General features: G+C 40.6%; 3 protein-coding genes across 3 annotated transcripts; 1 reads left to right on the top strand and 2 right to left on the bottom strand.

The window, feature by feature from the left end:
- The first annotated feature begins 330 nt into the window (after positions 1-330).
- Positions 331-5,840, top strand: itm2ca (integral membrane protein 2Ca). The gene is made up of 6 exons (XM_040024702.1): positions 331-586; positions 2,282-2,425; positions 2,638-2,826; positions 3,871-3,981; positions 4,463-4,613; positions 4,776-5,840. Exons 1-6 carry the CDS (start codon positions 494-496, stop codon positions 4,865-4,867), a joined length of 780 nt encoding a protein of 259 aa, XP_039880636.1. The 5' UTR covers positions 331-493; the 3' UTR covers positions 4,868-5,840.
- Positions 5,578-10,796, bottom strand: LOC120729176 (lysophosphatidic acid receptor 6-like). The gene has a single exon (XM_040024690.1). The coding sequence runs from the start codon at positions 10,041-10,043 to the stop codon at positions 9,198-9,200; it is 846 nt and encodes a 281-aa protein (XP_039880624.1). The 5' UTR covers positions 10,044-10,796; the 3' UTR covers positions 5,578-9,197.
- A 101-nt stretch (positions 10,797-10,897) lies between these two features.
- LOC120729161 (lysophosphatidic acid receptor 6-like) lies at positions 10,898-17,198 on the bottom strand. The gene is made up of 2 exons (XM_040024669.1): positions 16,951-17,198; positions 10,898-16,836 (listed from the first exon to the last, which is right to left on the bottom strand). The coding sequence occupies exon 2, from the start codon at positions 16,533-16,535 to the stop codon at positions 15,687-15,689; it is 849 nt and encodes a 282-aa protein (XP_039880603.1). The 5' UTR covers positions 16,536-16,836; positions 16,951-17,198; the 3' UTR covers positions 10,898-15,686.
- Positions 17,199-17,418: the final 220 nt, after the last annotated feature.

Genomic DNA, 17,418 nt, shown 5'->3' with positions numbered 1-17,418 from the left:
GGGGTTAGGTTAATTATGGATAGATGGATATTTTGCACACAGACTTTAGCCGTTTCTTCATATTCTGTTGATAGGTTTAGTTAATTTTAAAAGGTTTTAATAATTTCAAGCAGAAATTTACATTGAGCACCATTTAAGATGAGGGGTAGGTAAGTTTGAATATATCAGCATATATTATTATAAAATATCATTATAGCTACAGCCTTAGTTTTATGTGGAAACTGTCTCGTTAACAAAGCTGTTCCTCTGAACAGTAGACAGTAAAGCGGCAGATTGGTCCTTTAAAGGGCGATTAAAAAAAGCACACTTCCGGTGGGCAGAGACAAAAACAGAGAGGCACCCCGGTGGTGACAGCAGAGAAGAGGGCGGCCCGTTAGCGAGAGTAAGGGATCTGTCTGAGAAAGGTGGCCAGCTATCGTCAACACAGCCCGAGAGTGAAGTCACCTGTAGCGGATAGACAGGCGAGCAGTGACCGCCCCACTACCCCGGAGCCATGGTGAAGATCAGTTTCCAGGCTGTCTCGGGACAGAAAGTGGAAAAAGAGAGCGATGGCGACAAGACCGAGATCCTCATTCCTCATCCGATGGTGAGCAAAAGAGTCGCCTGTTCACATTTAACCCATTATAATCGAGCATGATATCAACTCTTGTGTGTAGATGGTCTTTATGTAACGCGATGCCTGCTGTGTGTCCAGCAGGCTCACCTGCCTGCTTGGTCCGCAGGGCAGCCTGCACCTGCTCGGTCATGAGCAGCAGCAGGGGTTTTTTTTCCCCTTTTTTTGACAGCATCTATCGACATTTGGTTGGGAACAAAAACATGTCATTGCTGTGATGCTTTCCTGTGCGCCAGCGCGCTTTGTGCACGTTTGATGCAAGTTATTCCAATGTGCAAAAATGCTTGCTCTTTAATCAGGGCTGCTTTGGGGGGATTACCCCCCCCCCCCCCCCCCACCAATAAAAAGCCACAATGTACCAATTTAAAGGCTTTGTACTTGGTTTATCTGTCGATTTCCCCTGCAGTGCTGATGTATTCAATGAAAACAAACCCCCCAAGCTTTCCAAAAAAAAAGGGTAGGGGGGTAAAAAAGGGGGGGGGGATAGAATGCAAGAAATGCAGAGCTTTGGGATGACAAAATGGCAGATGGGTTGCCGAGGCTTGCAGCGCATGCAGGATTATTTGTCACAGCTCTAAAGGGAGGCAGAGCTGCGGAGTCCTGAAGTTTGCTGTGCTGCGGAATCCCCCTGCATCGCTCTTATTAAAAAATACATGGCTGAGCAGCAGAGACGACAAACACCGACAGAATACAGAGGAGGCGTCCGGCATTGCATAGGAAGTGAATATCGCAGGAGTGCAGAGCTGCGGCCCCTGAGTGACTTGCGCTCCTCCAAATGTACTGAACAGGAGACAGACAGACAGACAAGGCCTCATGGTGTGACACGCACTCAGCTGCTGCCACGATCCCATCTCAGTGGGACGGAGGAACACAAAGAACTTGCAAAAGTCTGCCTTCACACATACACTGCTGTCTCCTTGTCCTCTTGCACCCTCCAAATGCTCCCTCCAAAGAACAAAGGCTTGAAGAATCAAATTCTGCTCAAATAGCAAAAGCGGTGTCCTGAAATTAGGCACTGGGGCCATACCACGCAATGTTGGTGGGGTGAGGGGGGTGGTTGGTGAAAGCTTTCAAGCATTTTGAAGTCCTCTCCCTTTTAAAAAATAATAATAGGAACACACGCAAACACAGTTGCCATCATTTTTCTTTGAGGTATCCTCAAAGAGTCTTTTTTTTCACATGCACACAGTTGTTATTTTTTCCTCTTCATAGCTCCAGCTAAGAATAGCAGCCCTTTGTTTCCTTACAGTCTGCTTTTCACAAGATAATTTCTCCTGCTGTAGTTACTCTGCAGCACATCTACAGTAATTCGCTGAGCCAGTTCTCAGATAGTAGCCACTCGCTGTGTGTGTGCGCGCTTCCTTTTACAACAATAATGACTATCCGTGTGTAGTGCCACCCTCCAAACACTGGCTGGGCGCGTGGCATCAGCAGATGGGCTGCGAGACTGGAGGCGTCTGGGAAGATTACTCACTATCTAAGTCAAGTTTTCATTACCCGCCGTCTCCGTCAGCCTTTCCTCCTGTCCGAGCTCCGTGCTGCTAATTCCTGCAGTTAAATTCAGATTTCTTTTCAGCCACCCGTCACGCGATTGAATCGAAGCTGGCTAGAAATGCTGCTCTGTGCACTTCTCGAAGTTTTAATGTGTGCATTTGTGGTATCCTCCAGGATGAGGAGGAGCTGGTCCTACCCCTGCGGCCCAAGAAGTCTCCTCTCAATGGCCTGTGCTGCCTGACGTTTGGTCTAGTGGTCTTCATGGCTGGTCTGGTTTTAGCCTCCATCTTTGTCTACCGCTACTACTTCATACCTCATGTAAGACCCGATTATGCTCTGCAGTGTGCCATATGTGTGCCCTTGTTGGCCTTGCAATGAAACACTGCACTAAAAAATGGGGGGAAAATGTCCTTCTCTTTAAAAACAATAAATAATTGTAATCACTGCCATCTGAGACGGATAATGTTGCTGCAGTCGTGTTTCTTGGCTGCTGTGTTGCATTAAAAGCTGATCTGTGTGCATGTGTGTAGATCCCAGAGGAGAACTTGTTCCACTGCAGGGTGCTGTATGAAGACTCTGTGTACGCTCCGCTGCGTGGCCGTCAGGAGTTGGAGGAGAATGTCGGCATCTACCTGGCCGACAACTACGAGAAGATCACTGTGCCCGTGCCTCACTTTGGAGGAAGTGACCCTGCTGATATAATCCATGATTTCCACAGAGTGAGGACAAATATACACATGTTACATATAGGTCTGATATTCTACCCCTTAAAGACACATTACCGCCACACTCACATGTCTCCAGAATGTCTATTTCAAGTTTCAGCCTCAAATACAACACATATAGATGCAGTTCTGAGCCAAAATGTGGGTTGTAACATTTTTTCAGTATGATAACTTCTTTTTTTTTTTTTTTTTTTCTTCTAGTAAATGTGAACATGGAGTTTGTCTGAGTTCATGAAAATCTGCAGTCCAGGAGTATAGAACAGCTAGAGTTTTTCCACACAGCACATAGGCTGCTTTAAAAATAAGACTTCATATTCGTTGTCTTTGTCAGCTGACAAGAATGGGGGGGAAAAATATGAACATGAGGCAGATTTCATTGCTCATTCAGCTGCATCAGAGGGAGGGAGTGAGTGCAGAGCATCGGAAAGAAGCATACAGCTAGCAGAAAGTGGACTCTAACTATACTGTATACTCATTGCTCATTTGGCCAAAGTGCAAAGCTGTCGTTTAATGCTAACTAGCTTTGTTAGCAAAGTGCATCCATAGACTACATGAGTTTATTGCACTGCAGACACAGACACCTGCTACTTGGTGCTGAGAAAATAAGTAAATAAATGATGGAATTTAGCCCCATGCACTTATACAGTGAGCCTGATAATCATTCATATTTAAGGCTTTTACAATTTTTTTTATTTTTATTTTTATTTTTATTTTTTAAACAAAACACAAAACTGTGTTTTGTAAACAAGTGGCCATTTGAGGAACTGCGGTCTTCACCGATTCCACATTGGCTTTCTTTCAACCACAAAAGTTGCAAAATACACAGAAAAGCTAACATTACTGACTTACTTTAAATATCAAAGTTCAGTCAGTGAAATACTGACCTGCTTTTGTTTTTAAATGAGAATGAGAGTTTAATTTTATTGGTAAAGCACCAAATGAAATTCTAGTCAGCTAAAGGTGCTTTACATTGTAAGGTAAAGACTCTACAGTAATGGAGAACTGGCCATAATTAGATTGCTTTGTTGTTGTTTCCAGGGACTGACTGCATACCATGACATTGCTCTGGACAAGTGCTACGTTATAGAGCTCAACACCACCATTGTGATGCCTCCGCGCAACCTCTGGGAGCTGCTTATCAATGTCAAGGTAACACAGCCACAATCTTAGGCGACATCTCCAGCTGTTACCAAATGCTGGAAGCTAACATATTTAGCAGTGTAAGAAATGAATAAGAAGAAAACCACCCCACTTTTTTTCTTCCTTTATTTGTAATATCGTTGGTGTACTCTGTGATGTATTGATACACTGCTTATGTGGACACACTAACAACTAGCATGGCTTAGTAAGTCTGTCGAAGCTTCCCAAGCTTTTTAATTTAAAGAGAAAAAAAATTTAACCTTCTTTGCTGATGTTCGAAGGAGTTGATACTTTTGGCAAAGTTAAAATTAATTTGAGTTAATACACCATTTTGGTGTTGTTTAACTGGAAATATTCCTCTGCTACAATTTGCCAGCATTAAAAGTCACTCGGGAAAATTTCCACAGATGTCAGTCCCCTCAAGAATTAGTATTGCAGCATCATCAGCCCCTTTGTGTTCCCACCGAGCTTGTTACTGTGTCTCTTGCAGAAGGGCACATACTTGCCTCAGACCTACATCATCCATGAAGAGATGGTGGTGACCGGCAAAGTGCACAACATGCGTCAGCTGGGACCTTTCATCTATCGCCTGTGCAACGGGAAGGACACGTACCGCCTGAACCGCCGCGTCACCCGCAGGCGTACGTTGGGGTTAATGGGGCCATTAAAAAGAGCTGATACATGCCTGTGTTTTTGTTTTCTTTTGGGGGATTAAGAGGTTTATCGTTTAAGCTGTGACGGTATCTGAAGTTCAGCGACTCGGCTGATCGCCTCTCTGTGTCTCGCCCCATTTTCCCTCATAGGCATCAACAAGCGTGACACGAAGGACTGCCACCACATCCGCCACTTTGAGAATACATTTGTGGTGGAGACGGTTATCTGCGATGAAGCGTAAACGCGACTGTCATCTGTGAGATTCCCGCCCACACAAAGGCACATCACCAGTCATGTCTCCAGCCACTGTAGCACCCTCCTGTGGATCTGATCATGTCTGAGTTGCACTTTACTTGTTTTTGTTTTGTTTTTAATTTTATTTCAGTACCTCCCCTTTATTCTGTTTCGAATTAGGTAATATTTACCCTAAAGTGTGATGCAATACTAAGCTGCTGGTTATGTCACAGGATTTTCCATGTAGCAAAGGCCTTAAGCCAAAAATAATGATTTCAAGACATCTCCTCTTCCTCTTTGGGGATTTGTATGATGGTTACCGTTGCCGGGGGAGACGACTTTCTCCCCATGTTGTTTTGTTGTGCTCCCCTTGAGGTTACGTTGTTTTCCTTAGTTATCTACACAAAGCATGAGGTATTGCCTTCCTGAGCAAACATGGATTCATTTATTTATATTTTCTCATGTTCAGTGTAATGTAACTGTTGATGACTAGTAGCTTGCTTGCATCTTTAGCCTCTTGCTTACCTGTTGCTTCCTCGCTTCTGCCTTCATCCTGTTAAAAAGCACTATCACACAGTAGACTTTAGACCAGGCTGCATCGGGCATTACACTTACTATTTTTCTTCTTTGGGAATAATATTCCGCCCCTGAAACACATGGACCCATAATTCTTTTTGACCTCTAATTTGTCACACTTTTTCTTCTCTCTCCCCCGTCCCCCCCCTCGTCCCCACTACTTTTCTGAATCGTTTTAGACTAACCTTTGTTTTCCCTTGCATGTGTTTATGTATAAGAGAAACAGCACTCTTAGAATGTTTTGTAAAACCACGTTTAAAGCCTTAGTCCAGAGTCAGAGACTGGACTAAAGTCAAAACAAGTGAAAGGGAGCGTATTATATGTTAGATGAACAAAACCAACTGTGATCTGTATATTTTGTCTGCCAATGAAATCTGTCTGTGAATAAAGTAGTAAAAAAATGACTGAGTTGAGGCACATGTTACTTTATTTCAAACGTTACTAGGCTTCAGTCAGTATCTTATGAATGTAAAAAGGCTAAGGGGGTTTTGTTGTCACCATACGGGTGGGTGGGCAAGCAATGTGGACACCCAAATTTGTGAATACGATGACTCAAGAAAGAAGCGATGCAGGAGTTTCAAAGTGACAGCGTAGGTGTATCTTTGACAAGTTTTAATCTCAGTGACCTAGACTTTGAGGTTGGAGGTCAGAGGTCAAGTTTTTTTTTGAAAATTCTGTGAATGCGATAACTGGAGAAAAAGCTGACAAAGGATTTTGAATTCGATACCATGGGAGCATCCAGCAGGAGGCTGAGGGTTGACGCTGGCTGCTGCCAGTATTTTTCATTTTACAGTTTCTATTTTGTGTTCTGTACAGATTTAAACATTTCTATAGTAAAATTTCCAGTCACCATTAATCAAAAACATAAAATCTCCCTAGATTTTCTAAAGAAATCTCTTAAAGTAAAAGAGGTGACTTTGATGTGTTGGTTATTTGTTTTGCATAATGAAATCGCGCTTAACTGCTGTTTGTATTTGACATATGCGCCTTATAGTTGCTTTTTACATCTTCCAGTCTTTGTCAGTGATTTGAACTACATGCAGTGTGAAACTTGTAGTAGTTTAATGTAGGGTAATATTAGAAGAAATGATGACTGTATTACACAGATGGGATAAAACATGGACGTAGCCACTGTGATTCAACCACTGCTTTTGGTCTCAGGATTATCTTTTCTGTTTATATTGGAAGTAGAGCTTGTACATTGTTATCTGATGCCATCATGTCATCAGATAACCTTTAATGAATTCTGTCTTTAATGGCTTTAAAAAAGCCTCAAGTACTGACTGCAGACATTTGACTTTTTGGGGGGATTTTCTCCAATCCACACAGGGTCAGAGCTATACGTAAACGCTCATACAGGCTCTAATGTCCTTAGCAAGTTGCACTTTGGCAAGATGCTTTTGATAGCCATGAAAAAGCTTCTATTGTAATTCTGGCAGATTGATGGAGTTCATTTTAACCATAGTCCACAAATTTTCTATAGTGCTGGTAATTCCAGAACCTTAATGATAGACTGCTTTATCGATTAACCAGTTTTAATGTGTCTTTGAGATCACTGTCCAACTGGAACACCCAACTGTGTCCAAGTTTCAAACAGCTAGGTGTTGATTTGAGGTGAAGCTGAAGAATTTGAATGTCATTCACAGCTGTGTGGCAGGCAGACTAGGACCCAAATGCAGGACTCTGAGTCGAGGATATGACTTGGAAAAAAAAGCAACTTTAATGCTGTGACTTAAAAGTTTCAAAAATGGTATAAAAAAATACAAGAAATCAGGTAAAAAGATAAACTTGGAAACTCAGAACCGGGAGACCTGAAAACACACAACATAAAACAAGAGACGAGAGACTGAGACAAGGACACAAAAGCTTGACATTAGGACGGGGATAAACATGGAAACACACGACAGACTGGAGAGAAAAAACACACAACAGAAAGCAGCAGGAGATGCTGAAGACAGAACAGACATGAGAGCAGGCAAAAACTAAAAAATAGAAATATTAAACACAGATGCACTAGGAAATACAAAACTACAGACTAACTAATACAGGACAAGAAGATGAAGAAAGATTCACAAAACCATCATAAACCATCATAAACTCACAAACTGTGTCAAAGACATAGGATCATGACATTTGTCCTTCATTACTCCATGCACAACAAAAGTGCTCCCACCACCATGCTTGATGTCTGATACAGTGTTCTTAGGTTTGAAAGCCTCAGGTTTAAACATACCTAAACAAGCATACCTCTTGCCATTGTGGCCAAATAACTCAATCATTGTTTCTTTGACTGGTAAAACTCCAGAAGTCATTTGTCCTGTTCGTGTGGGCAGGTGTAAATTTCAGCTTGAAAGTGTTGATTTTGTAGCAGGTTTTTTTTTCTGAAACCTTCTCAGTTCACCATGAAGTAAAACTCACTGGACATTGGCCCTAGTATTACAGCACTTTCCTGTTCATGCCACAGTTGAACTTTTGTGGTTTCTGGGTTGTTCCTCAACATCGAAACCAATTTCATCTCAGCAGAATGTAACGGTTTGGGCCTTCTTCCAAGACTTGGCAAAGTGGTGACACATCCAGATAACTTGGTCCTTATATCCTGGCAAGTAGAAACTACCAGTTGTAGTCAATTATGATCACTAGGTCTTGGCAAATGATGACTATATTGAATTTGACACAATCAACTTTCGTGTACAATAGTAAACATTAACAACAGTAAAATGTAATGGCCAGTCTGGGAAATTCAACCAATCTTCAGTGTCTAATAGCATTTTCAGTGATAACCTTTGGATAATTTTAAATCTGCAGATGAGATAATCAGTCGTCTTACAGTCTGTTGTAGGCTTACACCAACACCCTTCCATCTGGTGGGACTTAATTAGGCCTTGAGCCGTTGGCTCCACTACTGAGGCACTCGCAAAAAAAACCCAAAGGCCTGAGTCTTATGAAAGGACTTAAAATATACAGAAGAGATGGGCTTAAACAGTGCTGTATGTAATGTTTTCAAAAATATTTACAAAATATTGTGATTAGTCAATTTTAAACCAGCTTTTCTGCTGAATGTTTAATTATTCTTAATCTATCCTCAACATTATTCATTCATGTGGTACTTTACATGCATACACACACCCATCTGTCAGAGTTATTCTTATGTATATGCTGTTTTATTTGCCAAAAGAGAAATGAGGAGATTGATATTACTCTTATACGTCTTGATTAAATATTAGGCCAAAACAACAACGATATGAGAAAAGGTTGTTTGTTTCATGTCCCTGACAGTATGTAGTTCCACACACGTGACTTCCGGAAGACTCTGTTTTTTCTGGGGGGAGGGGACATCTTCTCATGTCAGAGTGTTAAATCTGACAAACTTATTACATGATACTGATCAGGATATTGACTTCATGTAAACTGAAGACAAGTAAGGATGCAGTTTTGCAAACACAAAAAAGTGTTGCAGGTGACTTTTTTCACAGTTTCTAGTAAGTCAGCCACCGATCTGTGGTTGAGGCTTTCATGTTGCAGTGAAAATAGAACATGAAACCACTAGGCCAAGCCTCTTTCACTCCTTCACTTTCTGGGCTTGACACAAATGTTACTGAAGAAATGAACATTGATGGTTAACTGCTGAAAACTGTGCATGTGGTTGAACTACTTAAGAATCTTGTGCACAAACGAGCTACTTTGTAAAAAAAAACAAAAAAAAACAAAAAAACAGGCATGTATCATGGGACATCTGATAGCAACTCTAGCAGGTCACTAATCTATAGTTCTCTTCCCACGTCCTCTTTTTTCTTCCAGAAGGAGTCAAAAGAAAAATAATACATCAGTGGATCCAGACAGCAGCTCAAAACAATCAGACATGCCAGTGGGGTTATGCTGGTTTTGCTTTTTGTAAGTATGTGTAGTGGCATGGGCAGAAAACATGTGCAGAATATAAGCAAGTTGATGGCAAAAATCAGCATTACGTTCACCTTGTTTCTGACCTTTGCAGAGTCACTGAGATGTTTGTGTAGAGTCCAGGAAACCATAACGGTGCACACAATGTTGACTGCTAGCATTGTGACCAGTAACACAATCTGAAGGTAAATAATTGCTGATCGTGTTACACTTTTATATTCATGAAGTTCAAAACAAATGTGATCTGTGTGGTTCTGTAAGTGTTTAAAAAATCCTTTGCCCTCTGGGATATTTACCACCAGCAAAACCCCCCAGACGAGCGCTGCTCCTTTCCAGGCATTGCACGAGGTCCGAAGATGACGAGACCTCAGAGGATAAACCACAGCCAGCAGTCGGTCCACGCTTATGAAGGTGATGAAGGAGGCGCTGGAGCGGAGGTTGTTGCGAAAGATTATTACGCTGAAGAGGCATGTGATAATTCCCAGCGGGGTGCCTGTTGCATGATGGTAGATCCTCATGGGCAAAGAGAAGATGGCTAGCAGGTCTGAGAGTGCCAGGTTCACCATGAAGACAGCGTTGGGTGATTTGAGGCTGTGGCGGCGAAGAAGAATCCACAGTGAGACTGCATTCAGTGGCAGACCTATCACCATAATGCAGCCAAAGATCCCAGCATAAACCCGGTCTTCTGTGGTGCTGTTTGATGTGTTCATGATGAGAAAAGAAATGTCTGAATGTCCTTTTTAAAGAACTGAAGCAGAGTGGCAAAGGTTCCTCTTTGTGTGGTTTTTGTTTGTGCGTGAGGCGTGACTAGTTTGTGACTGTAACTAGTCACACTACAGGAAACTCAAGCTCATCTCATCTCATCTCACCTCATAAGCTCTGCCTCTATAGTTGTGCTTTGAAGATAGGGTCTCTGATTATGATTCCTGTAATACACATTTTTAATACGCTCTGACTGTAATGAGTTTATTTTTAGATTCTTGATTCTTTCCTTTGCAATATGGTTTAGTCTTGAGTTTAGTTCTTTTAATGTCTCTGAGTTTATTTATTTGGCGGATGGTTTTTTTGTAATATAAACTTTACTTCTATAAAGTATTTTCCCAGGTCAGGTTTGTGTCAGCCAAAATACAAAATAAACGTCTTGTTTTCTTTTACCAATTTCTCCTGTGTGGTCTTCATTCTGGTCCTCACTGATTGGTCTCACACAATCTGCAGCCTCAGATCATGATGGTTTAGAAATAGAGTAAATGACAGTATTATTTTTGAGTTGCGTCTTTAATCTAGGGCATTGCAACCACTGTGTCTCCACTGCAGGCAGGACCATGATAAAATTCACACATGAACGGCTTCCAAACTGAAGTTCACTAATCTGCAGTCAGCTTGCCTTATTTCCTTCCCTCACTTTTTTTTTTTTTAACTTTCAAGAACATTGAAAATAAAACAAATAAAAAATAATAGTCAATTAAATTTTTAGAGTTTTGTTATTTTAAGTATTGTGAAATTTAGGGATTTTCCCCATCTTATACTTAAATCAGACATTTTTCGTCACTGTTCAGCTGTACACATACAGGTCCTTCTCAAAAAATTAGCATATTGTGATAAAGTTCATTATTTTCTGTAATGTACTGATAAACATTAGACTTTCATATATTTTAGATTCATTACACACAACTGAAGTAGTTCAAGCCTTTCATTGTTTTAATATTGATGATTTTGGCATACAGCTCATGAAAACCCAAAATTCCTATCTCAAAAAATTAGCATATCATGAAAGGGTTCTCTAAACGAGCTATTAACCTAACCATCTGAATCAATGAATTAACTCTAAACACCTGCAAAAGATTCCTGAGGCTTTTAAAAACTCCCAGCCTGGTTCATTACTCAAAACCACAATCATAGGTAAGACTGCCGACCTGACTGCTGTCCAGAAGGCCATCATTGACACCCTCAAGCAAGAGGGTAAGACACAGAAAGAAATTTCTGAACGAATAGGCTGTTCCCAGAGTGCTGTATCAAGGCACCTCAGTGGGAAATGCTGAAAAGCTTTATGGAGATGAAGATTTCATTTTTCAGCACGACCTGGCACCTGCTCACAGTGCCAAAACCACTGGTAAATGGTTTACTGACCACGGTATTACTGTGCTCAATTGGCCTGCCAACTCTCCTGACCTGAACCCCATAGAGAATCTGTGGGATATTGTGAAGAGAAAGTTGAGAGACGCAAGACCCAACACTCTGGATGAGCTTAAGGCCGCTATCGAAGCATCCTGGGCCTCCATAACACCTCAGCAGTGCCACAGGCTGATTGCCTCCATGCCACGCCGCATTGAAGCAGTCATTTCTGCAAAAGGATTCCCGAACAAGTATTGAGTGCATAACTGAACATGATTATTTGAAGGTTGACTTTTTTTGTATTAAAAACACTTTTCTTTTATTGGTCAGAATTTTTTTGAGATAGGAATTTTGGGTTTTCATGAGCTGTATGCCAAAATCATCAATATTAAAACAATAAAAGGCTTGAACTACTTCAGTTGTGTGTAATGAATCTAAAATATATGAAAGTCTAATGTTTATCAGTACATTACAGAAAAAAATGCACTTTATCACAATATGCTGATTTTTTGAGAAGGACCTGTAAAACTGAGATATGATCGGTCTAAAAAAAGAAGAAAAAAAACAAGGCGTAATTTTACATGAAATAAATAAAAAGTATGAAACATTACAGGGCCTAGGCTCATGTGAATTTACAATGATGGATGCCAGATGGTTTGTTTTCAGTTACCTTTAATACGTTTGTAAGTTTTGAAGAGAGATGATCCGTTTGAATAAACAGGTAAAGACATGTTATTACAGTAGATAACCTGTGCTATAACTAAACAGAAGAACAGGAAACAATTTCTTAAATGTGGCAGCGTGATGATAAATGATTAGACTGGACACAGTGAATGTTCCTCGTTTGGAGTCTTTTTCTGGAAAACATTTAAATATGTGGCGCTTGTGCGCTATCATCACATATGGTGATGATAAATAAAAGTGGCAACAGGTGCACTGGAGAGCCACAGTGTCCACAGACCATTTCTCTACTTATCCCTCCTGACTGATTTTCCTTTTGTTTGGTTTTTAGCTACTGTCCTTGTCACTGCTGGTAGCCCAGATGCTTACAGCCAATTCTGGTTGCACAGGTAGTCCAACTCCTCCAGGATGGCACATCCATGCAAGAAGGTTTGCTGTGTCTCCGAGCTCAGTCTTGAGTATATGGAGGAGATACCAGGAGATGGGAGGTTGCACAAGGAGAGTTGGACAGGGCCATAGAAAGGCCTCACCCTAAAGGGCAAGATCAGTGTCTGCTCATTTCTACTAGGAGGAGCTGCCAGACTCCCACAGAATGACCTCCAGCAGGCTATTCCTGTGCATGTTAGTTATCAAACTGTCAGGAAAAGGCTTTGTGAAGGTGGCACAAGGTTCCAACATCCTTTAGTGGGCCCCGTGCTCACAGTCCAGTACCATGTATCTGCATCTTCATCTTCATCTGCAGCTATGTCAGCTGAGTTAAACCTTCTTCTACTGACCACTCTGTGCATGGTCACATGTTAACCAAGTTAAACAGCAAATGTATTCAGCACAAAATTTAAATATAAACCTAAATTGTTCCATGCCACCATTTTTATAAACTCCGACATCACAGAAAACTGCATAATGCATGATCTATAGCAAACACCAGTCAAACATTGGTGAACTTTACTGGTATTTCTGGAAGTTTTATGAATCTTCAGCTTTAACTGTAGAAAAAGAATTCTTCATCCTTTTATAATCTTTTCCTCCAGGAAACACCGCATCAGCTACAGGACAGTTAAGTAATGTACATTTTGCTGTTACACAAAAGAAAACAAACAAAACAAAAAAGCATCTTTGTAAACAACAAATATTTGTTTTATTTAAAATCTTTATACACTTTGACATATATTAGCCCAACATTACTGCGACATACACAAGCTAACATTTGTTTAACAATATCAATAGAAACGTATCTACTGGAGATTTAACCTAACTAAATGAAATCAATTTCACTGCACATGGATGAAACAAATCAAAGCAAAATCAAAGAATCAAAACAAAACAAGCGGGAGAAAAGGCAGCAAGTAAGGGAAATTCATTCTTCACAAATTTCTTTCAAAAGAAAGGCGAGCACAGCATAACTAACATGCTAAGATTGATTTAGCTGTCAGCAGTTGTAACAGGCAGTGGGAGAGTTTTATATGTGACACTATATCTATCACAATTAGACAGCACAAATTACCACAATGAAACACATGGGCTTAATTTTAGAAAGAGCCATACAGAGCAAAGCAGCAGCAGCTCCCTCTCTAAATGATGTGCCATAAGGTGGGCTGATATAGTGGCAACTAAAATCTCCATCCATTCACCTCTATTTATCCAATTCAGGGTTGAAGGGGTGCTGGAGCCTATTCGAGCTACCATAGGGTGACAGGCAGGATATACCTTGGACAGGTCGCTAGTATGTCACAGGGCTGCCACTAAAATTCATTTTGAGCAAAATCACTTGTATCGACAGAAGTTTCAAATGAAACCTTAGCAACCCTAATATCAAGCAGAATTTAACATTATTGTATATTGGACTAAATCAGCCATAAGGTTAGAGAGGCTTTTTTGTGGAAGCAAGTGTGTTTCAGGCAGATGAAAAACAGCCCCAAATGAAAAGCTCTTGAACTCATAAACAATTCACAAAAAAACATAGAAAACATACCAAGTGTTTAAACTGAGAAACTGTACCTTTTAAAGACAAATATTAGCCCATTTTAAATTTGATGGCAGCAACTGATCTAAAAAAAGACTCTTCTACTATGAAGCCACGCTGCTGTAATAGAGCCAGTATGTCATTTATCACTGTCTTATGCAACAAATTCTCTGAAAAAATGTCATCAACATTTAGAGCATTGCTCTAAAATCTGTATATAACTATCAGCATTGATGGTGCCTTTCCAGATGTGCAAGTTGCCAATTTCATGGTCAGTAATGCACACCCATACCATCAGAAGTGTAACCTTTAGAAGGCCCATCTCTTCTTTAGTCCAGAGAATTGCTCTGACCATAGAAAAGTTTTTCAATTTGTGCATTTTAAATGCATTTTACCCAGAGAAGATGGTGGTGTTCCTGGACCATGTTCTTCTTTTTCTTTAACTTGGATTTGTCGTTGGCACAGTAAATTATGATTATGATTCACATACAGCAATTTCTGCAAGTGTTCCTGAGCCCATGTGGTGATTTCCATGACACAGGCATACTTTTTTGTAATGCAGTGCTATATTAAGGCCTGAAAATCACAGGACTGCAATATTGATTTTGGGCTTTGTCCCTTGCGCACAGAGATTCCTCCACATTCTCATAATGCATTGATGATGTTATGTGTTGTAGATTATGAGATATTCAAGCCTTTACAATTTTACATTGAGGGATGTTATTCTGATTTTTTTTTTCACAATTTAGAGATGCAGTTTTTATAGATTGATGAAACTCTTCCTTTCTAAGATGCTCTTTTTATACCACATTACTGACCTGTCTTTCATGCAACTGAAAAATGTACAACAAGGAGACAACTTATCACAAAAACAAAGCAGCTAGTCTGACTAAAAAGACGAAAAAAAACAATTTTTCTTCTGTTTTTCTTATCTGTTTGTTAAAAGGTGGTTTGTTTCATGTCCTGACAGTATTTAGTTCAACAAGCAGTGACTTCCGGAAGCTTTTTTTAAAAAAAAAGTCTCTAACTGATTTAGACAAGCTGCTTCCTCAGTTGTGAAGTGAACAAATATAAAGTAGATTTAATGAATTATGTGATTTTTTTTCTCTACACTGTTTTTCTCAACTGCATGAGAAATACTTCAGGAGGAGGCTTTAAGACAAAAACTTCAGTGCGTCTGAATACATCTTCTCATGTCAGATTGTTAATTCTGACAAACTTATTACATGATACTGATTGAGATATTAACTGAACTTGACAAAAATAACATCTTAGTTCCAGTGTTGCAGCTGCCTTTTTTCACAGTTTCTAGTAAAGCAGATGAGCCACCGGTCTTCCTGTGGTTGAGGTTTTCATGTTGCAGTGAAAATAAAACATGAAACCACTAGGCCAAGCCAAGGCTTTTATTCTTTTACTTTCTGGCTTTTACACAAATGTTACTGAAGAAATGAACATTGATGGTTAACTGCTGAAAACTGTGCATGTGGTTGAACTACTTCAGAATCTTGTGCACAAACGAGCTACTTTGTAAAAAACAAAAACAAAAAACAGGCATGTATCATGGGACATCTGATAGCAACTCTAGCAGGTCACTAATCTATAGTTCTCTTCCCGTGTCCTCTTTTTTCTTCCAGAAGGAGTCAAAAGAAAAATAATACATCAGTGGATCCAGACAGCAGTTCAAAACAGTCAGACATGCCAGTGGGGTTATACTGGTTTTGCTTTTTGTAACTGCGTGTAGTGGCATGGGCAGAAAACATGTGCAGAATATAAGCAAGTTGATGGCAAAAATCAGCATTACGTTCACCTTGTTTCTGACCTTTGCAGAGTCACTGAGATGTTTGTGTAGAGTCCAGGAAACCATAACGGTGCACACAATGTTGACTGCTAGCATTGTGACCAGTAACACAATCTGAAGGTAAATAATTGCTGATCGTGTTACACTTTTATAATAATGAGATTGAAAACAATTGTGTTCTGTGTGGTTCTGTAAGTGTTTAAAAAATCCTATGCCCTCTGGGATATTTACCACCAGGAAAAACCCCCAGACGAGCGCTGCTCCTTTCCAGGCATTGCACGAGGTCCGAAGATGACGAGACCTCAGAGGATAAACCACAGCCAGCAGTCGGTCCACGCTTATGAAGGTGATGAAGGAGGCGCTGGAGCGGAGGTTGTTGCGAAAGATTATTACGCTGAAGAGGCATGTGATAATTCCCAGCGAGGTGCCTGTTGCATGATGGTAGATCCTCATGGGCAAAGAGAAGATGGCTAGCAGGTCTGAGAGTGCCAGGTTCACCATGAAGACAGCGTTGGGTGATTTGAGGCTGTGGCGGCGAAGAAGAATCCACAGTGAGACTGCATTCAGTGGCAGACCTATCACCATAATGCAGCCAAAGATCCCAGCATAAACCCGGTCATCTTCTGTGGTGCTGTTTGATGGGTTCATGATGAGAAAAGAAATGTCTGAATGTCCTTTTTAAAGAACTGAAGCAGAGTGGCAAAGGTTCCTCTTTGTGTGGTTTTTCTTTGTGAGTGAGGGTTGACTAGTTTGTCACTGTAGCTAGTCACACTACAGGAAACTCAAGCTCATCTCATAAGCTCTGCCTCTATATTTGTGCATTTTGAGTGTATTTTTATATTCTTGATTCTTTCCTTTGCAGTGGTTTAGTGTAGCACCCTCAAGGATTGACGTACGCACGATGTAGTTATAGAACAGGGTTTATTCTGTTCTTGGCAACCCGTGAGAACTGCTCACGGACAAACAATAAACAAAACATCACATCAAAATGCGCTCTTGTACTTATTGCCAATCAATCAAAAGTCCTTAATTACAGAAAACAAAACATTTAAAACACACAAACCTCATGTGCTGACATCCAGGAGGTGCTAAATAGTTCTTTATGGCCTTATTGCCTTATCCTCCATCTTCTTTCTCAATTATTTCTACTCTTTGAACGATATTTTCTCCACCTGTGGAGCTAACTGTGAGCTGCAGCATGCAGACACCATGTGCGTTAGCAAAAAAGGAGACTGGGAGGAGACCAAGCTGTACCCTACACAATTCACCACCAGAGGGCGCAAAGAACAAAATCCAGACATACAGCTTAACAAACACCAAATGCAAAAGACCGTTACATTTAGTCTTGAGTTTAGTTCTTTTAATGTCTCTGAGTTTACTTATATGGGGGAGGGGTTTTTTGTAATATAAACTTTACTTCTATACTGGGGCGATTCTAGGATCAGAGCTTTGGGGGTGCTGAGCACCCAGAGAGCTGCCCATCCAGGCAAGGTAAACTTTACTCATCACGATGAGACTTCTTCCCTGTCTC

The sequence above is a fragment of the Simochromis diagramma genome, unplaced genomic scaffold (genome assembly GCF_900408965.1).
Source record: "Simochromis diagramma unplaced genomic scaffold, fSimDia1.1 OVJJ01000348.1, whole genome shotgun sequence".
Taxonomy (NCBI): domain Eukaryota; kingdom Metazoa; phylum Chordata; class Actinopteri; order Cichliformes; family Cichlidae; genus Simochromis; species Simochromis diagramma.
This window is presented reverse-complemented; position numbering and strand designations above follow the sequence as displayed.